At 36.9% G+C, this 23,701-nt stretch overlaps 1 protein-coding gene across 3 annotated transcripts in view; it reads right to left on the reverse strand.

The window, feature by feature from the left end:
• Nucleotides 1–23,701, reverse strand: part of pdgfrb (platelet-derived growth factor receptor, beta polypeptide) — a 45,624-nt gene that overhangs the window by 20,929 nt on the left and 994 nt on the right. The window contains exons 2-7 of one of the 3 annotated variants that reach the window (XM_084133117.1): nt 22,905–23,113; nt 7,269–7,348; nt 5,938–6,222; nt 4,723–4,980; nt 2,595–2,725; nt 1,561–1,726 (exon numbers count right to left, since the gene is read on the reverse strand). In XM_084133117.1, coding sequence (XP_083989243.1) covers nt 1,561–1,726; nt 2,595–2,725; nt 4,723–4,980; nt 5,938–6,222; nt 7,269–7,317 — 889 coding nt within the window. In that variant the 5' untranslated portion in view covers nt 7,318–7,348; nt 22,905–23,113. Of the gene's footprint in view, nt 1–1,560; nt 1,727–2,594; nt 2,726–4,722; nt 4,981–5,937; nt 6,223–7,268; nt 7,349–7,423; nt 7,673–22,904; nt 23,114–23,701 lie in introns of those variants that run through there. The other 2 variants (XM_084133119.1, XM_084133118.1) reach the window with 2 other exon arrangements.

Raw genomic sequence — 23,701 nt, forward strand, 5'->3', positions numbered from 1 at the left:
TTTTGACTGGTACTGTATGTTGATATTTCACAATATTACTGTTTTTACTGTATGATACTTTATTTTAATATACTTTACTTAAATAAATGCAGCCTTGGTGAGCATAAGAGACTTTTCAAAACCATTAAAATTGTTTTACCAACGGCAAACTTTCGAATGCTGGTGTCAAATCCAAATGATGAAATCCTGAGCAAGACAGAATGGGTTTTGCTTGCTGATCTTCTTACATAATCTATTTAATATTCCATAAGTGTGCACTCACTCAGGGCTGATAGATCATGATATAAATGTTCAGGTGCTAAAAGCACTTTCTTCATAAACGTTGCAGCATCCTGTGTGTTGAGGCAAAATGCTGCGTGTGCAAGTGCTGCTGACACTTTAACAAAGATCTGCATTGATCTACATCAGTTCCTCTAACTCTCGTTCCTCAAGGGTTCCTGTCTACGGCTGTTTGGATGCTGTGGTTTCATAATGTTAAATATAAACATAACTTACTCCCTTCAGCAGAAGGTCCGCATTCACACGCATCGTGACGGAGCACAAATATCACAGCCAGTTTTCCACCACAGGAGATGCTGTGAGACTGAGGGCTTGTTTTAAAGCGAGGAATGCTGATTTAATTAGCGTTTACATCAAAGCATCATTGAAAAGAAGCCATCCAGATTTCTGAGCTCATGCACACATCAGATGATGAAGACCGCTCTTCAACAGCTCTGCTTTCACCAGAAAACTGAGCAAATGGTGCTGCTGACCAGTGTTATTTTAGCATTGAGATACTATTATAGCTTTTATTAATATTTTGAATTAGTTTTTATTTTTATATTTTCTGCTTTTATTTTAGTAAAAGTATTTTAGTTATTTGTTTTTTTGTATTTTTATTAGTTTTAGTTTGTTTTTTAATGTCTCTATATATATCTTTTTTATTTCAGTTTTAGTTATTTTAGTACGTTAATCTAAGTGAAAATGTTTTATAAAACATTGAGAAATTAAAATAACATTAATAATAGAATTAAATATTATACAAAATAATAAATATTGTAACAGATATTATAAAAATAGATATCAAAGTAAATATCGTTTTATCTTTTTTAATATTTTTCATATATATGTCTATATATATTTCATTTTTAGTTATTTTAGTACATCAAGCTAAATCAAAATAGAATAAAATTAAATATTGTATAAAACATTTTAAAAATAAAATTATACAAAATAATTACCTAATATAATAAATAATCATTTTAAAGTTTGATTTCAGTTAAAGTTCATTTTAATTTCTGAAACTTTCATTTCAAATAGCAAAAGTTTTGCATGTTTTTAATTTTTATTTAATTTGAAAAATGTATGCATTTGGCAGATGCTTTTATCCAAAGCGACATTGCATTTAAAGGTACACATTTTACATTCTTATCAGTTAAATTTTTACTCAGAAATTGTTAGAATAATAACCCTGTTGCTGACATTCACTGATACGAGTAGCCAAACTTTATGATATGCATTTATAGACAGAATAATGTAAACCTGATGAATCTGCTGTGTGATATCTGAACGGTGTCTTACCCAGAACGGTGATGTCAATACTGGCTGAAGCTGTGTGTTCCCCCACACCCTCATGCACATGACAAACATACTGTCCTGATCTGGCCAGCGAGATGCCTGTGATGTTGAGACAGGACCGCATGCTCATGGACGACAGGACGTCAGTCAAGGCCTCAATGTCCCCCTCCTGAAAGTCAAAAATTGGGGTTTGCATCAGTGTCAGAAATTTTTGCAGAGATATACACACTGCATATATTCTGTATATATATTATACTGTATAGATTGTGGCGTGAGGAGCAAACGATAGACACTGTGGGCGTGGCGTCAGCCCTCAGAGAGGTGTTTATTAACATAAAAATAAACATAAAATGACCAAAAAATGTCCAAAAGGGGGAATAAAGTGTTCATGAGGATAAGGGTATCCAAAAAACAGGGAATCTGGTGTCCTTGCTGTGCTGGGGCATGTGACAAAGCGATTAAATTGCACTCACTGCAAAAAATGTATTCCAACTCATTATTGTTGACTTGTTTAGCAGTATAAATTTCTAAACTTTCTTAAATCGAGATATATTTACTTGAGAAGGAATATGAAATATTAAGTCTTGTTTTCTGAGAAGTTAAAAATTAATTGAGTTAATACTTTTAAAAAAATTGCCTAAAAACTTGATTATTTTTCGGATTTTTAAGCATAAAGTCACTTTATTTTGATACATTATAAAAAAACAAGATTTTAAATCTTATCATTTTGCATCTCAAGTAAATTTATCTTGATTTAAGAATGCTTAGATATTAAAATCCTCAAAAATTCTGTGATATTCATTATGCTGATATGCATAAACTACAGCTACAAACTTGCTTTTGGCTTTTCACTTTTTTCCCCCATAATTTTTTGATTTTTTTCTTAATAAAAACACGTGTTCCTCATGACAACGGTCAGGGGAGAGGTGTGGCCGCACATCTTGAGGTGATTTCAACATGTGGACCTTCTCATGGGAGCTCTAAGTGCTCGAACGGAAAAATAAAAAAACAAAGAATTTAATTTTCAGCCCACTCACGTCTTTGTTGGGAAAGTCCCAAGTGAAGAAGACGAGTTGCACGCCGTGAACGGTGCAGTTAACGTTCAGCGTCTCACCCTGTTTCAGGACTGTTTTGGAGGCGTTGATGTAGGGCTCCAGAGTCTCGGGAGCTGAAGACATGTGTGCGAAAGAAAGAACAAAAACGGCTATTGTTTGACAGAAAACAAATCATCTGATGAGTTTATAAGTAGACTTGGTCCATTCAATGATGACACAGATAATGGAGGAGAACAGATGTGTAACACATGGGCTCTCTTCATCTTTTAACCATCAGTGAGGGTTTTAACTCGGAACAGCTTCATTTAGCAAATAATCGCCTGTAATGTTGATACATGAATGCTAAATTTGGTCATAAATGTCTGTAATATTAGGGCATTAGCAGACCTCAAGTTAATTCATATGTATAGGAAAGAAAAATCACGGATATAAGATAAATGTTCTTAAATCAAGATACATTTACTTGAGAGGCAAAATTACTCCAGATATTAAGTCTTAATCGTTTACTGAAAAAATTATTAAAATTAAGAAAGTTTATGCCTAAAACAAGAAAAAACATCTGCCAATGGGGTCAGAAAAAGAAACTTAATTCAAAGGGAAAACTATTTTATTTTTCTGACTCCATTGATAGATATTTGTTCTTGTTTTAAGCAAAATATCACTTAATTTTAATCGGTTTTTCAGAAAACAATTGTCTTTATTTACTCACTCTCAGACTTCCGTTCATCATTGGCACACAAATGAAGATCATTTTGATGAAATCTGAGAGTTTCTGTCCCTCTTTAGAAAGCTACACAACTGACACTCTGACGCTTCATAAAGTTCATAAAGAGATTGTAAAACTAAGAGAGAGGAGAGAGAGTGATAGAGCAGATTCAAAGGATAGGGATTATTAGGAGGCCATGATTGATAAGGGCCAATGGAAGGAATTTGGCCAGGACACCAGGGTTACACCCCTAGTCTTTATGAGAAGTGCCACAGGATTTTTGATGACCACAGACAGTCAGGACTTCAGTTTAATGTCTCATCCAAAGGACAGACCATTTAAGAATGTTTAATTTTTACTGGAAAACAAGACAAAAGTACTTTTTTTTTTGCAGTGTATACAGCAATTAAATTAAATGATGAGCAAACCTTTGCTGAAGTGTCTCAATATATCAAACTTTACTCAGATTTGCAGTCTGCAAGTCAGGGATCTTAATGTGCACTCAATCATTTCTCATTCTGTATTTCATATTTTATAGCTCTACACTCTTACTGAATGATGACTAGTGACTCATTTGAGTCTGCTTTAATTCCTGAGAAACATCTGAGACAAAGTTGATACTTAGAGGGGTGGTTGATTATGATTTCACTTTTCTAACTTACTTTTCTAACTTACTCTAAGCAACTTGAGCATAAACAATATCTTAAGTTACGACGCTCAAAGTTCAAAGCAAAGGGAGATATTTGCTTTTAAAGAAATAGTTTTTTAAGGACTACAACAAACGGCTGGTAGAGACTACACAACATTCCTCCCGGGTTAGTGACATCACAAACCCTAAAATTTACATAAACCCCGCCCCCAGAACACGATTTATAGATTATCATGACAGAATATGCTAATCAATGACTAGAAGATAACTACACATAAGCTACATAAATTCATCAACTAACCATTCAGAAATGTCCTGTTGCTTCTACATGTTGTCACTTCTTCTTGAGTCTCTCCATGATTGTCTGACTCCGGTTTGAACATAAAAGGCTAAAAGTTTTTGAAATTTTCAGTGCATGTCTGTGTGAGGTAAAAGGACACAATCTGTTGAAGCTCCGCCCTCTGTACTGGGAGCAGCAGCTCATTTGCATTTAAAGGGAAAGACACAAAAACGGTGCATTTTTGCTCACCCTCAAAAAGTGACAATTTTAACATGCTATATAAAAATATCTGTCGGGTATTTTGAGCTAAAACTTCACATACACACTCTGGGGACATCAGAGACTTATTTTACATATTGTGAAAAGGGCATTATACCACCCCTTTAAATGAAGCGTGACTGCGAACTCAGCGAAACATCAGAGACCAAAAAAATTACCCTTTTCAAAGCTTAAAAGAACATTTGAGCAAATATACCAAATATACTGAAGACGTAGAATGGGATGGACTCTTTCTCCAGGCCGTTCAGCTCTCCTCTGCATATGTAGTTTCTGTCGTCCAGGGCAGCGGTGAAGCCCACACTGGGGTTGTACGAGCCCTCCACGACCATATCTGTGTCTTTCTCGTACAGAGTGACGTTTATCGACGGGTCCGTCACCAGACACGGGATCGTGCTTTCCTCTCGCGTCTTAGTCACCATGTTGTGATCGTTCTTGAGGAACCACACCTCAGGATCTGAGGAAGACAGAATTAATAAATCAATGTGTAAACAAATAAATGCATGAGTGAATGAACGAACAAATCAAATGAATGAATGCATGAGTGTGAGAATCAATAAATACACGAATGTGTGAGTGAACAAACAAACAAATCAATGTGAGAATCAATAAAGTGAATGATGACATCACTGTTTTCTGCAGATCTGAATCGAACTCATTTAATAATTGATGAACTTTACGGTTCATCTGAACTGAATCAACACTGAACTGACTTAAGCTGAACAATGACAATAGTCTTTTTAGAGCTACTTTACAGGAGAATTGAATTATGTTTGCATCATTGATCATTATTTTCCTGTTTATCACTACATTACAAGCGGTTTTGAAACAATCTGTACTGTATAAAGCGCTATATAAATCAAGGTGACTTGATTGTGTGAGTGATTAATGAACTAATCAATGGAAGAATCAATAAGTGAATGAACGTGTGGGTGAATGAACAAAAAAAAACAATCAATGTGAGAATCAATATATGAATGGATGCTTGAGTGAATGAATAAACAAAACTAATGTGCGAATCAATAAATGAAATAATGTTTAAATGAGTGAACAAATGAATAAATGTGCAAATCAATATATGAATGAATGTGTAAGTGAAAAAACTAACATATAAAAGAATGTGAGAGTCGATAAATGAATGAATGTTAAGTGAATGATCCAAAGAGTCAATGTGAGAATCAGTAAATGAATGCATGAGTGAATGAACAAATCGAACAATTGAATGAATATGTGAGTGAAAATTAATATGAGAAAATCACATTCAAAACTACCTAAAAACGCCAATGTTTTCAATGTTAACATTTACCGTTCTAATCTTAAAATGTTCAAATATAACTTGCCTGACTTGTAGTCTATGAGTATTAATGAACCAATTTTGAATGTTTTCGTGAGTAACACACACTGATGCTCTTACCAGGCACAAAGACAGCCACCTCTCTGGTCTCATTTGTCCCGTTCTCGGAGCACACATAAACCCCGGTGTGTGTCCACGTCACCTGCTCCAGACTCAGAACACTGGACGTGGGACTTCGCGCCTCGGTGTGAAACTCCGGAACATTCTCCTCCCGCTTGTAGTGCCAGGTGACGTTCCTCCAGCCGGAGCAGGTGATGGTGAAGGAGGAGTTGATGGAGAGGATGACCTGTGGAACGCTGGGATTGAGTTCCAGACCTGAACCTCCCAGACAGAGCAGAACCAAACCTGCACACACACACACACAACACCAACACACCAGGATGGGGGTTATTGCGCAACAAACTACCGTCTTCTGTAAAACAGGTTGCATCGCTTCCGTTTCAGGTCATTTGTATGCGCTTTGTTTTTACCCAAGATGAGAAGAGATGAGTATGTCCATCGCATTTCCAGACTGATATCTAAAAGATTTTATTTTTATTTTTATCACTAACATTTAGATATTTAAATCAAATAAAAAACTCTAACAATGAAAAGAACTAGCTAGGTTAGCTGATTGCCTTTAAAACGTCCATAGATATCGCCGTCAGTTCGAACTGCCTTTAACAATTTCTCCAACAAGCGGATGCGATGAGACCCGGTTTCCTGTTTGTTCATGTGACATTCGGCATAAAGCCTATTCAGATTAGTAAAACTTCACTACTGCTCTACATTAACTTATAAAGAAAAGGGTCCTCAATGAGAATTATGGGATTAACAAGTTTTGTAGCTATTTTTTTTCAAGACACTAAAGACTAGTGGAGAGAAAACATCCAAAATAAGTGTTTATTTTATTAAACTTTATCTATTTGCATCTGTAGATTTCAGTTACACTACATATCTTAAAAGGTTGTGAGTTTTTTCTCCTGCACTGATTCACAAATCTCCACTTAATTGGGGGTAATTTGATGTGCGATTAATTAATCGCCACACTGTGTAATTAATTAGATTTAAAATTTTAATCCCTTTCTTTTAATACAGCACATTTGTCTTAATATACTGTGTGATTGATTAATCAACAGGGGAAGCATGGTGATATCTACCAGCTGTCTTGACTTGAAACGGCTTTTTAATCTACAAAATATCTTCATGTGAGAATCTATAAATTAGATTTCCAAATCAGTTAATGTTTCAGAAATTAGTTTTTAATAACCAAAAGTGTCAAATAAGCAGAATGTTTTTTGAGGTCTGTAGATTAAACACAGAAGCCGTCGAGAGTCAGGCATGAATACACTGAGCTTTAGGTTGGGTTTATTTGGCTAAGTCATTATTTTGGGGTTTGTTTAGTCTGTTACCTGTTGTCATGGCAGTCAGTTGGAAGCGGCTGATGGTGAAACTCTTCATGCTGTCTTCCAGAGCAGGACACGTTTAGACTCTGCAGACGGAGGAAAAACAACTCAGGATTGATTCGCCTCAAAGCCAAAGGAAACGGCAATCTTACTCAACTTACCTCAACATTTATTTTTACAAAAGAGAATATTCCTCAGTTTGTCATATTCCTCTAGGGAAGTCCTTTTAAAAACTCATGCGCATGAAAGAATATACAAAGAGTTCCTGACTATATTTCCATGATATGCTCTTTCATTTTCTTGCATATCTACATTCAACGGACTGGATGTGCTGCTTGTGTGTCCATCGCTGTGGAATAACACACGGGTCGCTTCTCACACAGGCTTCAGAGAGGGACACACATGCCTGACTGCACACAAACAGAAGCATGTTTCACAAACCCTCTTATTGTTGCATTTTTCACTGCGGCACATTCACTGGCATTTACTACGGTAACGATGAGCTTCCCAACAAAACAACAGCTTAATAAAAATTACATAATATTTTACTGTATCATTTATATACTGTAGATATAAACAAAGAAAAAAACTAAAACAACAACAAATAAATAAAATGAATGAATGAATGAATAAACAAACAAAAACAAATAAATAACAAATCAAATTAAGATTCAATAATTGAATGCATGCATTATTAAAGGAACGGAACAAATCAATGTGAGAATCAATAAATGAATGAATGTGTCAGTGAATGAATGAACAAAAATTAATGTGCAAATCAATAAATTAATGAATGCATGAGTGAGAGTGATTGAACAAAAGAATCAATGTATAAATAAAAAAACAATATAAAACATCAAAATAAATACAATGACACATAAAAAAATAAATAAAAATAAAAAAAATAAATATAAATAAAATATTATATAAATATATATATAAAAAATTAATAATAAGTAAAATAAATAAAACCATTTAAGCACAAACGCTGAAGGACAACGTACACACTTAACTTGAATCCTTGGTGTTAAAACTTAGAGGTTTGATGACATCATACCTCTGCAATAGTACTAGTAAGGATTGACTTACACCACTAACAAAGACTGAAAAACTTGATAAATGTGTTTATTTCCAGAATGCCTGCGAGTATCTTTCAGTGCTCCTGAAAGCACAAATAAACAATTAAAGTTTACAGGATCTTTCCAATTATGAGAGATCTGATCCCTTTTAAGGTGTTCTAAGGGGTCAGAGGTCACAACGAGCCAAATCCACCAGGATGAGTGTGTGTGTGAGTGAGTGAGTAAACGCAGGGGTTGATCGGACGGGGTTGTTGTGGGTGGAAACTGGAAATGGATGGATGGATGGGTGGGGTGGGGGTGGGTGTTTTCGGAGGTCTGGAAACAGTTATAGCTGGATCACTGGGTGCAAAACCAGGGTGGGAAAAACCAGAGAGGGCGGAAGAACATATCGCGGAGAAGAGGCGGAGGGAAAAAAAGCGGAGGAGGAATCCTTCGAGGGAGTCACTGGAAAAAGAGTGAAATGCTTAACTCTGGAGAAATGTTCTTAACTGATAAAATATGTTTGGTAGGGTGATCTAATCATGGGTATTTTTAGCCACACAATTAAACTCGATGTTCTCAAGTGTTGCTTCATGAAATAAAGCAGATTTCAGGAAGAAATAAAGCAGATTTCAGGAAGAAATAACCTTTTTGCCCTCATAAACCTCAATGTAGTATTTTTCTGGTCGTTTTTACTCAAACTGTATTAGACCTAACAGTAGAACAGTAAACACATACACTTTATTTTAAAAACATTTTCGAAGCAGGCAATAGCTGTTGTGTCTTTTAAAACTATCATCACTGTCTCACTGGAGCAATCAAAATCAACCATCCCTCACAAATCCTGCGAGATGCCCATTAAGACTCTCTCTCGTCACTTATATACTGAACTTCATAAAAACGCACTTCATAAAATGCTGCCGGTCCCTCAGGAGCGACGTACAGAAGAGAACAAGGAGCCTTAAGTGCTGTTATAGTTGCTTTAGGAGGAGTTTGTCCAGTGTGTATTCCCAGAAAAGACTTGGAAACTTTCTCATGATCTCCGATACACAGGGGACGCACACAGAGACCCCAGGAGTCATGCTTACATACACATCATTGTGAGTCAATGAACCATTTAAATCCTTCTGAAAATGCATACAACTATTTTGAAGGAATCAAAGTCAATGCAAATAAAAATAGGCCATTTTAAAATGAGAAGCATCAGGTTTAGTGAGCTGCAGTTACTTCTCTAGCTTTATAATGTGCTGAGTCCTCTGAAAGCTGCAGTGAGACCAAGAGCGACAGGAAAAAAAACATAACATCTGAAAAAAAGGAGAGATGAATACGGTGGAATATTTCGCTGCCAAGCAGCCCAGCAATGAAAAGAGCTTTGAATCAAACCCTTTCAGAGGGAGAGAGAGAGAGAAATTCTGGCTAAAAAACAGAAGAAGAAGAATATGAAAGACTAAAGAACGGTAGCTCTGAAGGAAAGAGAGAGAGAGAGGCCAGAATGAGGCTGAGGTCCATGTCAGAACGGGCTCTTTTTCATGCTAACGTCTCTCTGGGCTCTAGAAAAGCTTCACTGTGGCCAACCTGCGTCAGAGAGACCACAGACTCATGCAGAAGCCATCAGATCACTGAAAAGAGCTCAAGCTAAAACAATTATACTACAGAATACAATGGAAATCTAATGCTGACACTATCAACCACCCTCGCCTGGCACTGTTGACTTCATACATTAAATTAGCATGCATGACAGAAACACCAGCTTTACAACATGAAAAGCCAGAAATCCTTCAAGAATGCAGGTGAGATCGCAGTATAACTGTTTTAGGTGGTTGCCAGGGTGTTGCTATGCAGTTGCTACGGCATACTAAGCACACTTTATAGTGTTGCTATGTGTTTTTTAAGGTGCCCTGGGTGGTTGCTAAGGCATTCCGAGCATTTTATAGTGTTGCTACATGCTTTTTAAGATGTTCTGGGTGGTTGCCAGGGCGTTACTATGCATGTGCTGAAGTGTTCTAAGCAATTTAGTGTGTTGCGGTGTGGCTTTAAGGTGTTCTGGATGGTTACTAGGGTGTTGCTGTCAGTAGTCAAGGTTCTAGCAGTTAAATTTTAAAGAGTTGCTGTGCAGTTTTAACAGCATTCTGGGAGGTTGCCAGGGCATTGCTATGCAATTGCTGAGTGTCCAAAGCATTTTAGAGTGTTGCTATAAGGTTTCAAAGGTGTTCTGGGTGGTTGCCAGTAAATTGTTATGCAGTTGCAAAGGCTTTCTAAGCATTTTAGAGTGTTGTTACGCAGTTTTAAATATATTATGGGTGGTTACCAAGGCATTGCTATGCAGCTTATAATGCACTGTAAGCATTTTTGAGAGTTGATGTAAGGTTTCAAAGGCATTCTGGGTGGTTGCTAGGTAGTTTCTTACTGTATAGTCATAGTGAACACTAGTTATACGGATGGCTGAGTCAAATAGCTCTATCATTCTATCATGATATATTGGTTTACTTAATATAAACAGATGTAGTGTCTGAGTGTCTTTAGAGAGTGTATATGTGGGGGTGATGGGATGGGAACTGCATGCTCGTCTGACCCTTCCCAGCGTCCCGAGCTCCTGCTAACACTCTCAAATGTGTCATTTTGTCACACAACAGATACATCCCAGAATTCCCACCAGACGTAACACGGCTTCCGCAAGGACCGTCGTTCCTGCACCCATATAAACTACCCCCAAGCTGCTCGTCTCTGCTGGGATTATCTTTGTACGGGAGATTGTTTTCCTTAAACATCTGGCAGCGCCGCACTGATGAAGTGGGAGCCAGTTTGGGGGGGGGGGGGAGAGTCACCAAAACTGCTGTCTGTTCTTCTGCATGGACTCCTGGGAAACATACACAGCCTTGAAAGAAAAGTGGGAAAAAGAAAAACAAAGGCACTGAGAAAAGAAACAATTTTAGATGTTGTTCTTTGACTTCAGCTGCAGGGCCTCCTGCTTCCTGTGTGTGTTCGGGAACATGTGTATAGATTCAGCGTGGGTGTGTGAGAGACACGCAGACCACCAAGACCAGGAATAAAATCATCCAAAAATCCCCCTCGGACGCCAGAGCTCCTGAAATGTTGCGAAACACAGAGTGCGTCCGTTGCTGTCCTCTCCGTGTGGTGATGAGACAACACATTCACAGTATAACAGAGCCACATTGAGGGAACTAGACTCAGGAACTAGACTATGCACTTTTAAAAAGTATTACTAGAGCCATTCCTTGAGGATTTGAATTTTTATCATCAATGGATTTTTTTCTTTGTCTGCTTGTTTCTTTTCTGTGAATGCATATACAGTACATGCTTTTCTTTTCTGTAAAGCACATTGTTAACACCATCTAAAAAGCTGCTATATAAATAAAGCCTTGCTTGCTTGCTTATGTGTTCTAGATGGTTGCCAGGGTGTTGCTATGCAGTTGCCAAAGTGTTCTGAGTGGTTGTTTGACATTGTTAGGTGGTTGCTAGAGCATTGCTTGGCAATTCCTATGCTATTTTGGGTTGATAGCATGATGCTGAGCAGTTGCTAGGGTGTTTTGGTATAAACATCTCAGACAATGTTGAATCAGAGCTCTTTTTTTTCCACAAAAGAGAGCAAGCCATACTGGTTCGAAACAACATGAGGGCATGAGTAAATAATGACAGAATGTTCATTTTTGGGGACCAATCTCTTTAAGTCTCCTGAGCAATGAAAGAGCAACATTTGAGCAATAACATCTTTAGAGGTGTAAAAGTATTTGAGTAATAGAACTTCACTACTATAAACACATACTTATTTAAATAACCATAGCATGAATCAAAATAAGAAAAATCTGTTTCTTCTTTTCAAAATCAACTTTTAAGTACTTATGTACAACTGAATGAACATTGAATGATGGAAACTTTATTTTCACTCAATGTTTTTTTTTATCAAGATACTTTTAATTGAGTAAAATGTTTGACAAAGTATCTGTGTATCTAGGCTATGTCTGTTCCCTATTGAAATGTATATCCGAGTGAAATGGCTTCTTGAACAAGAAAATATGTAGGGTGGAACTTGATTTTGTCCATGGGGAATTGATTGGATTGGTTGTGGTTTGCTATTGGTGGATCTCATGTGAGTGACAGGTTGTCCCGCCCTCATGCTAGTAAACATATCATCAGAGAAGAGAAGAGAAGAGATGTTGCAGCAGGTTTTTTTGATTAAAGAGTTCTCATGAAAATAATGAGGTGGACGTATAATCATTCACAATAAACACTGCAATATTCCATAAAAAAAAAGGTCAATTTTGATTTCAGTGTGACTTTAACTTCTTTATTCACCTCTGATCATCTTCCTCAGAGCAAACACATTTAAGACAGAGTCAGCAGATTTGATGACCAGCACATACATTAAGTGTATGGAGCTCTAATGTTATTATAGAGGATACCGTACTTCCCTCACTTTACGAACACTGGAGAGAAGACTGACGCAGCGAGAGGACTGACCCCAAACCATTCATCACATCTAATCTCACCGTACAAAAGGTTCACAGGCTCTTATCGCTAGTTATGAAAAAAGCAGCATGGTCTCGGGCCAAACACAGAGATGGTTATCTGTCTGGAGGACGGCCAGCTCCTACACGTGTGCACACACACATGTAACTCTCATCCCGTCTTCCTGTTCTCGATTAGCATTTATTAAAGGTGGGCGCTGCTTTAGGATCAGCCCTCCCAGAGCTAAACTTTTGGCACAGGCTGTGGGAAAACTGATCCAGTGTGTCCCTGTTAAAATAAACGTTTCTCTTTTTCTATCCCTGCTTTCCCCTGGGATGATGAGACGGTGATGTTGATCCCCAAACCCCCATCAACTCCCTCAGGGAACAACAAAACACTTCTAGAGGGCAGTTTGCAGATATTTTACAATGGAAAACAAAGACAAAAACAACCAATCTGCAATCTTAGTTGAATCTTGTTAAGATCTGTAATACGAAGCAAAGACTTTTTACTACACTGTAAAACCCAACAAGTTAGGATAACTCATTTCAGTCGTGGAAACCGATTGCCTCAATCTCTTTAAAGGGATAATTCACCCCAAATGAAAGTTGAAGTTGAAAACATTTGTGTGATTTCCAACAGGAGATGCAGAACAAAAGAAGAAAATAAAAACAAAGCATTCCAAGCACAGTTTCACACTGTCCAGAAAAACATCCACTCCCATTTCATGCTGTTTTATTAAACAGACTGTTTCGGCTCTAATGTCTGATTGGATGAATCACATTTAAATTCATTGTAAATTAACAAATACACACACTAGTAACCTTATATCTGTATTAGAATCTAAATTCAATATCAATGATGTTGAACATTGCCATTAATAAACAGTTTACAGTTAAACTTATTACAATAATTGTCAGAAAACTGTTTATTATTATTATTATTATTATTATAATAATTATGGTAGCATTTATGTTCTCTTTGCTAACATTAGACAACTGAATAAGTTAACATGAACTAACACTTCAAATTATTCTAAAGCATTTATTAATACATTTTAAAATTTGCTATTATTAAAATCAAAAGTAGGTGTTAATATTATTTAACGGACCTAAAATGAACCAACAATAAACAGTTGGCTAGTGTATTAACTAACATTAACTAATGGGACTTTATAGTAAAGTGTTACAAAAATATTTATTGAATATTGGTGTACGACTCATGGCTGAATTACAGTTTTTGCCAAAACTAAATCTCTGTTTTAAAGTTGCCCTGATGTTTTAAAGGGGACCTATTATGCCCTTTTTGAAAGTCTTGATTTTGTTTTTGGGCTCTACTAGAATAGGTTTTCATGCTTGAATGTTCAAAAAGAAAAACACAGTATTTTGCACATATTTTACATTGTTGCAGCTCCTCTCTTCCCAGTCTGTCTGTGACGCTCTGTTTAGTTCCTGTCTCTATGAAGCCCCTCCTTCCGAAAAGTGCAATGTGCTCTGATTGGTCAGCTGGCCCAGTGTGTTCTGATTGGTCAACCGCTTCAAGCGTTTGTGAAATGTCCCGCCCCTTACCATAACCGAGAGTTTCAACACACTATTAACTCAATCAGGCCCCGTCCCCTTTATTTTGCATAAATATTAATTATTTAAATGAGGAATATTGTGACGTGTTCGTTCCAGGAAGAAAACTCAAGACTACAATCGAGGCGTTTCAGGGAGTTCAGAAACTGCTTACTAATATACAGAATAACTCCCTTTGAATTGACTTTGTGCTTTGTAACTTTGAAGACGTTTTTTTCATCCTCAAACAGCAATATTACACATTAAAGAAAGTTGAAAATGTAAAAAAAGTATAATAGGACCCCATCAAGAAAAAAATCATTACCACACACACTAAATGAAATGAATTTAAAAAAAAAAAACTCCCACTAAATTACTTGCGCAACAACAGCAGGAAATGGTTCAGCACAAACTCAAAACATTGAGAAAATTAGAAAAAGACCAGAGATGGGGATTGTTGTAGTTTCTCAGAGTGGACGATTTCTAACATTTTATTTTATTTCCTCACATCCATTTTATCTCACATCCATCTTGAAGCCCTTTCACTTTGTTACTCCAACACTGTCCATCTCTTTCATGGTTATCCTTGGTCAGTTTGGTTTCCCACTACCTAAAACCACAAGAGACCAGCAAGATATTTTCCAATCACCCTCTTACTCAAATTCGGTCAACACTAAGTAGACATAAAGTCTACTACTCATGTAAGCTGATCTCATCTTCTACATACTCTCTTTAACAAGGTTCAGTGGGGTTCTGTAAAGAACTCTAGAATTCTAGACTCAATTTTATGTCCAAAAAAGTTCTATATAAGGAGAAATGTGTTAAAGGGGCCATGAACTGGATTATTTTATTCTTTTATAATGTTTCCTGGGGTGCCCTTATAATGTAATTATGATTTTTTACATCAAAAAAAGTCATAATTTAGAAATAAAGGGCATTTTTCCAAGCCTGATTTTAGCCTCTGATTTGAACGCTCTGGTTGAAAGGCAAAAAAACAAAAAAAAAGCAAACAGAACCCATTATAATCAGTGACACTGTCTACACTGGATACAGATGACTATACAGATGCGTTTTCAGTTTCTGATATACTTACTCCACGCACTTGAGTCTGTCCACAACAGGACACATGGAAGAGCGAAAGAGCGTTCGCTTTACGCGTCCAGTTTAAACAACTCATTAGTGTCTCTGAACAGACTTCAGAAGGATACTAGTGTCGGAAACAAGTGGATGGTTTATTCAATGGCGTCCCGGATCGCGTCAGAGGAGCATATGTTTGTTCGGAGCATTTAGTTTTGTCAGTGAAGCACAGTGTAATTGAGAGTTAGCAAAGCAACTTTTGTTGAAAGATGAAGCAGCCAATTACTGGACAGCAGCTTCATCACAAACTGTAAGTAAATTATTTCATAATGCTTTGTCTGTAAATGACGGTTTTATATGGATAATGTTTTCAAAACACTTACTCACATGCAATAGCGAGTGGGCGTTGATACGGTTTCCTATGCAATGACAGAAGCTTATCATAACAAACAGTGGCCGTTTACTGACAAGCATTAAAGGAACCGCCCCTTAAAAACACCATTTCAGACAGTCAGAATGAAGCTTGAAAATAATCATTTTTGTGTGCGTGCAAAACACTTTATTACCATTATAAGTGAACCTCAAGGAACATATTAAAATAATTTTAAAAACCCATAAGTGATTAAATGAATATAGAAATAAAGAAAATTAAATACTATGAATACTAAAGTTAATGGTGCGTTCATGTCAGAATTACCGGTATTATGAGTTTCTGACTAGTCAAAATCATTCAGATCTTTGTTAAACTCATACACTGTAAAAACATTGTTATAAAGTTTTAAATAAAGTATGCTTTACAAGAAAATACTAATTCAGTTTTTCTACAGCAAAATTTCATGATTAATTCAATCTGTTATTTGTTGTTATATTTTGTAATATATTTTGTAATTATTTGTAAAATTTACTAGCAATTTCTGAGTTAAAATTTTATAGACTATACACCAATTTTTAAGCGAGGGAAAATTTATTTTAATAAAGCCTCTCCCCTTTGATCATTGTGGTAAAAAAAATCAATAGCCATGTAATTATATGTTTTGTTCTCAACATTTAGCAAGAGAATACAATGGTGAATTAGTGTAACAATTAAGCATTTTGTTAAAATTAACAATAAAGCAGTGCATAGATTCTTTTTGGTAAACAGTTTCTATGTCTAAATAAAATCTCTGAATTGTCACCTCATAATTAATGTAATTGTAAGATCCTCTGAATTCAGTCAGCCGTCAGGTTTGTTTTCATGTCGTATTAATGTACACTGTAAAAATATATTTTTCAAAGCTGCAAGTAAAACAAAGATTATTGGAATATGTTTTACAAGAAAATGCTATAAATACTTCAAAATTTCATGTTTAATGTAATGCGTTAATGATAATTTACTAGCAATTTCTGAGTGAAAATTGTTTGTACACCCATGTTTTTGGGGCGTATAGGCTGACGGCGTGTCTGGGGTTTCAGGCTGCTGGTTTGTAAAAGCATCTGTGAGGAGTGCAGAAATAAGTGTGGTGAGGAGGAGCAGCGAGTGTGTTTCATGTGGGAGGCAGCATCACTCCCATTAACTGTTCTCTCCTCTCAACTCATTAAGGATGAATTGTTATGGAAAAAAAGCATTTAGAAACATCCCACATTAAACAGGCGAATCCACAAGTTAAAGTTCGCCTCCTTTTTCTCCCAGTTTCTCGTAATTCTCCAAAGCACTGCACAATTTTGACTTTATGGTCATGTTTATAACTTTTCGGGCAGACTTCGAGTGACTCGGAGCCAGAGAGATGTCACCAGAGAATGCCAGAAAGTTCCATTCCGGATGCAGAGGAACTGGGAAAAGCTGCAGCCTGAAGCTATTGGCCACATCTGGACTTTCAGACCCTTTCCCAAACACAGATGCTGAAGCCATTAAGGGCGCGATGAAGCACTGCGACACAGCGTCTAACATCGTCCACACAACGTCAGTAGCTCAATGTGTTTTTGACTGACAGGAGAGTATTTGCTGTATTCTTTTAATGTAAATGTAAAAAAAATTGCTATTCATGTTTTGCATGATATTGATTTTTAAATGAATTCCCTCAAGCAGTTGAGGACACTAGAGAGACTTCAGGGTTGAGCAAAATTCAGAATCGAAGAACCGAATCCTTTTCAGTTCATGAGCGTGCATATAAATTGAATTGGCAACAACGCACTGGAAGTTGAATTGTAATGACAGGAAGAAGAATTTACTGAACTTTAATTCAACACAGCGAATGCATTCTGCTCTGTAGACGTGGATCGCATCTCTCTTTCAGTGCACATCTGTGGGATTTTTTTTTCACCTGGTTTATGGTCCAGCAGGTGAATTTTTTTTTTTTTTTTTTTTTACAAAACACTAACCGTAAGTTAACTATGACCAACAAGTGATGCGTGCCTTAATAAACACTACTAAACCATGACTCAGAAAGCCAAAGATGGAATGACTCTGAAAGATAATACAGTCACAGTCAAAAACAAACTCATCAAACCAAACCCCAACCCGTCGAACACCCCCACATTAGAAACACTCATAGAGAGACAGCTTTAAATGATTACAGCTCAAACTCGGACTCACGGTTCAACCAGCCTGCTATCAGAGCAACAGAGAAGGAAAGGAAATGAAGGATGAGGAAGTGGCTTTAGCATTCCTGTGGTGATGGAGGGATGATGAGTGTAAGACCAGAAACACACTCGACACAAGTACACATGCCTGGTCAACACTCTGCAAGAGTGCAATTTCAAAGTGATACTTAGTGCCATTTTTAACAGCTTGATCCAGCGCAAACCCTCAAACTACTGGATTTTATCAAAGACACGCAGTGAAAAACTGGAGCTGTAAAGGCGTGGACACAGTTATTTTTGCGGCTGATCTTATTGCATATTTTGTTGGAGTTTCCCTTTCAGATGCAAAATTTATGGGAGGAGAGTATTTAAAATAATCATGCACCGGGATTCACTAAGTTTTGGGCTCGTCAATTTACTGGTATTTACACCATTATTTACCACCCCAAAAAAGCATGTCTTAAACCAGACACTAATTTGCAGTTCTTATGGTAGATTGTGGTCATTATGTAAATTATCCGCTGCGTCGGTGCTCTTTAATTTGCCAGTCGTCAGTAGATCACGAGCAGAACTTTCCACTCCCAATGGCACTTTTTTGGAATTGCGCTGTGTTAATTTGCCCTGTTTAGTAAATCTGACCCTTAATGTGCCTTAAAGGAACACGCCAACTTTTTGGGACATTACCGTATCATTCACAGTATCCCCCAGAGTTAGATAAGTCCATACATACCCTTCTCATCTCTGTGTGTGCCGTAACTCTGTCTGATGCACACACCGCTAGCCTAGCTTAGCAGAAAGACTGGAGGTAAATGGCTCCAGCTAGCATACTGCTCCCAATAAGTGACAAAATATAGTTTGTATAGTCACAGCGTGTACAAATAACAAGGTCACATGAGACACAGCCCTCTTCTAACCGTATACATACTGGGAACTATATTCTCAGAAGGCGAAGCACTGCTACTTGGGCGGAGTAGCTTAGCACAATATCTTTGTGCTAAGCTAGGCTAGCGGTGGGTGCGTCAGACAGAGTTACGGCACGCACGGAGATGAAAAGGCTATGTATGGACTTATCTAACTCTGGGGGATACGGTGAATAAGCTAAAGTCCCAAAAAGTCTGCGTTTTCCTTTAATAGCTATGTTTCCATACACGTAACTTTGGAAAATTTGATGGAAATGCCAAGATGTACATAAATCTTAAAACGTACATAAAAAAAAAAAAAAATGTATGGTATGAGGTGGATCATTATTAATTTTTTTTTTTTTGGTAAGAACATTTTTACTTAAACTATGATGGAAACACATTTAAATCGAAAACTCACATGACTGCCTCAACAGATGATGTGATTGATAACTGGACTAACCAATGGACCGATCTCATTGCACACCATCTCAAATATTGGCACAATTAATTTGCATATTTGGATATAAATATAGCTATTGCATTATTGTCACAGTAGAAAACGTTGGAACTCAAGGGGGTGATAATGTTTCCTGTGGATTTAAACTGAATGTGTTATTATTCAGGAGGATAGATATAAACACATCAACGGTTTAACTAACTTTGCCATGACTGTAGTAGTTTGTATACTGACCGTAGAAGTTTACACACATCTATAATGCTCCTTGTGACAACACTGAGAATGCAACTTGGTCAGACACATTTATTAATGTAGCAATGCATGAAATCAAACTTGTGTAGCTACAAGCATTTGCATTGAAATATGCAATTTATGCAATATGAAATATGCGGAAACACAACAAACCGTCATGCATACAAACACTCACATGCCAATCCAAACACACACACAAACACACACATACAGTGTTCTTGTTTTTCTTAAAGAGAGCTATCTAAAGAAAGTCTGTTCATATTTTCTTTGGTCTGCTAAGCCAGTTTTCCTAGTCGAACCCAACACTGTCTCCCTGTGTCTCTGTTTGACTTGGACTGAGTGCAGACAGACAGAAATGTAGCTCATTTAGACTGATGAAGATAGCATCATTTGTCTTTCTTTCTGCATTCTTAATAGTAATAGTCGTTGGCCATCATTGTTATTTCTGTGTGCCGTAATCTTAGTGGTCATTAACCGCAGGATACAGCAGATTAAACAGACACTTGAGTGAACGAGTGAAGGAACTTCACCCTGATGAAAGAAGAAAAACTTCTGTTTGAGTGCCGAAGGAGACTAAAATCTGAATTATACCGATGTTTCTTTGCCATCTGCCACGGTAATATCTTAATATAATTTTTACAATGGTAATTCTATAGTTTTTAGGACTTCATACCATACTAATATCTTTACATAAGATAACAATAACAATAACAATTTGCAAGGAAATAAAATGGAAAACCATGAAATAGTTTTTAAGATATGATGCCATGCATGGTAATACCATGATGATATTGGTAATTGAATATCAATTGGATATTGATATACTTATAAGAGAACTCAGGAGAAAAGAGGATGGATGGATGGAAGGAAGGAAGGGTGGATGTTTTTAAAATAAACTTTTTTAATTAGAACTTCATTGTCAATGTGCAGAATACTAGTAGCTCAATGAATGAATGACCCAGTGAATGATTGACCGAATGAATGAATGAATGAATGACCTATTATTTGAACGAATGACAGAATGAATGAATGACCCAATAAATGAATGAATGAATGCGCGAATGAATGACCCAATGAATGAATGACCGAATGAATGAATGAATGAATGAATAAATAAATAAATGACCGAATGAATGAATGACCTAATAATTGAACGAATGACAGAATGAATGACCCAATAAATGAATGACCTAATGAATGAACGAATGACTTACCTAATTAAAGAATGAATGACCCAATGAATGAATGAATTAATGACCGAACAAATGACCTAATGAATGAATGACCCAATAAATGAATGAATGAATGCCCGAACGAATGACCGGATGAATGAATGACCCAATAAATGAATGACCTAATGAATGAACGAATTAATTACCCAATTAAAGAATGAATGACCCAATGAATGAATGAATGAATGCCCAAAACGAATAACCGGATGAATGAATGACCCAATAAATGAATGAATGAATGACCCAATGAATGAATTAATTAATGACCGAACAAATGACCTAAAGAATGAATGACCCAATAAATGAATGAATGAATGCCCGAACGAATAATTGACCGAATGAATGAATGGCCGAATGAATGAATTAATGACTAATAGTTTTTTTTAGATCATTCAACTTGTCATTGTGCAAAGCCAATTAAATGAAGTGCAAAATTCAGAATTAAATAATAACACTAAAATTAATGAATGAATTTTTAAACATTTAAATGCCTATCAAGGGACAAATGTCGCAAATTAACTATTAGCTAGAGGCATATACATAGTTTACCTGCTGTTAAGTTTAATATTTATGGTATTCTGTGTTGTGCCGTTGAAGGAACCGAGCACTCAAAGATGCACTTCCTGAAGTGTTTTGTATGTTCCGTGACTCAAGCGCAGCAGATCATGTCGGCACACGGGGGTCTTTGCGGTTCTGCCTGACCGTTCATGAGCTCCACTCATCCGCTGCTAATGGAGAGCACATTTTTCATGGGACTGGTATGCGGCCCAGATGAGGGGGGGGGGTCAGGAAACAGCTGGTGACGCAACAGTCATAGAGCGATCCTTCCGTCCCAACGTCAACAACTCGATCCCATCACAGATATCGCATACACTCATGTCTTACTCACATGCGTGACTAATAACAGCACATTCTAGAAGAACTGGACAGAAACTCATCATGATACAACAAGGAGTTGAATGAGAACCGCATGAGTAATGGGACTTTCTAGGACACCGTGCCATGAAGGTTCTGCACCAGCGCATTAGCATACGAGAGCTTTGGAAACTGAGATCAGCTGTTGAACATCTGTGTGCCTTACAGCCCAGACTGATCGAAATATATACAAAGTCCTACGCTTAAGATAACCGTCAGTGCCAATGAACTACAACTGGCTCCGACTTTTACAAATGTTTGGGTTGCAGTGAAAAATAATTCATGCACAATAGATTTTTGTAAACACGTTTTACAATCTCTCTAGATGGCATTACAGCTATAAATATCCTGGATGGATAAATGTACTGTATGCAGAGAGTAAATAATATAATATAATATAATATAATATAATATAATCTTTTATATATATATACATATACATATATATACATATACATACATACATACATACATACATACATATAATACATATTATAAAAGTCATGACTATAAACACCACCTAGACTCTGGTATGCAGCCGGCCTTTAAATGCTGTTATACGACACACAAACACTGCTGAGAAAAGACAGCAGAAGCGTTCAAATAAACCATCAGTACCGCACTTCAACACACACAGAGGACAACACTACATTACAACACCTCACAAATGAAAATAAACATCTGAAGTCTCACCGATGTTGACGACCGTGTGTAAGTGCGTTTAAACACAGGCTGTAAAACACAGATTTGTTTGCTCTCGCTGAACTCAGCACATTCTCGTTCAAATGCAAAGTGTTTAACACACAAACAAACGGCAGAATTGAGCTCTTCCCAAATAAAAGCAGAAAAAGTCTCACGGAGAATCTCTCAGATGAGATAAATCTCACAAGCCCTCTATCATCGCCCACATCTGGATGAAGATGATAAACTTATCCGTGACAGAACGAGCATTAACCTTCAATAACGTGAGAGGGTTACGAATGTCCTCAAAACAAAGTTCAGTCTATAATCGTCAACCATCTACAGTAACTTCTGGAAAATATCACAAATCTGCTTCTCCCTGTCGTTCACTAACACTACAAAAATACATCAAACCAGCGTTTTTTCCAACTCCTCATGGAGTAAAACCCGACGGAAACGACAGTTAAATCCACTCCCATCTCTCACCTTTAGCAGCGCAGACGCCTGGACGTCAGATCAAAAGCATGTCTAGGAAAAGCCTGTGTTCCTGCTAACTTCTCGCTGTATGCCTCTGCTCGTCTCTCTCTCGACGTGTGGCGTTTTGTAGTGGTCTCTCGTACAGCTGCGTGAGGGAGGGATGGAGCTAAAGCTTCGGTCTCCAGGGTCCCAGACGGAGAGGAGGTTGGGCAGCAGATCTGTTTATTTAGTCAAATGACCACAGCAGGGTTCACTCACTCGCTAGTAAAACCAACATCCCTACAAAGGTAACACAGACTAAAGCCTAATGCATTTAATAACAGAAAAGTCACAGATGAGATCTCTTTAATGTCTTGACTATTCCTGCAAAGAGAGAGTTTTGCTTAAGTCTCAAGTTTCCTCTGAGAAAGATCCCAATAATCTCACATGTGTCTCCTTTTAGAGTTTTTAGAAGAATCTCAACAATGTCTCAAACTGTGCCCAGATTTCAATCTGCATTGAATGATTTGAGCATTTTATTGCTTTCTGGACGATGAGCAGTGGTTTTAAGAGAAACATCTTTATGTTTTACTTTATTTACTTAAGTGAGTAACTGAGAACACCATTACACTCCTGTTCAAAAGTTTGGGGTCTGACATATTTTTTAATGTTTTTGAAAGCAGCCTATGCTCACCAAGGCTCCATTTATTTGATCAAAAATACAGTAAAAACTGAAATATTGTGAAATATTATTGCAATTCAAAATAAATGTTTTCTGTCTGAATATATTTTAAAATATAATTTATTTCTGTGATGCAAAGCTGAAT

The sequence above is a fragment of the Abramis brama genome (genome assembly GCF_963993115.1).
Source record: "Abramis brama genome assembly, chromosome: 13".
In the NCBI taxonomy this organism is placed as follows: Eukaryota; Metazoa; Chordata; class Actinopteri; order Cypriniformes; family Leuciscidae; genus Abramis; species Abramis brama.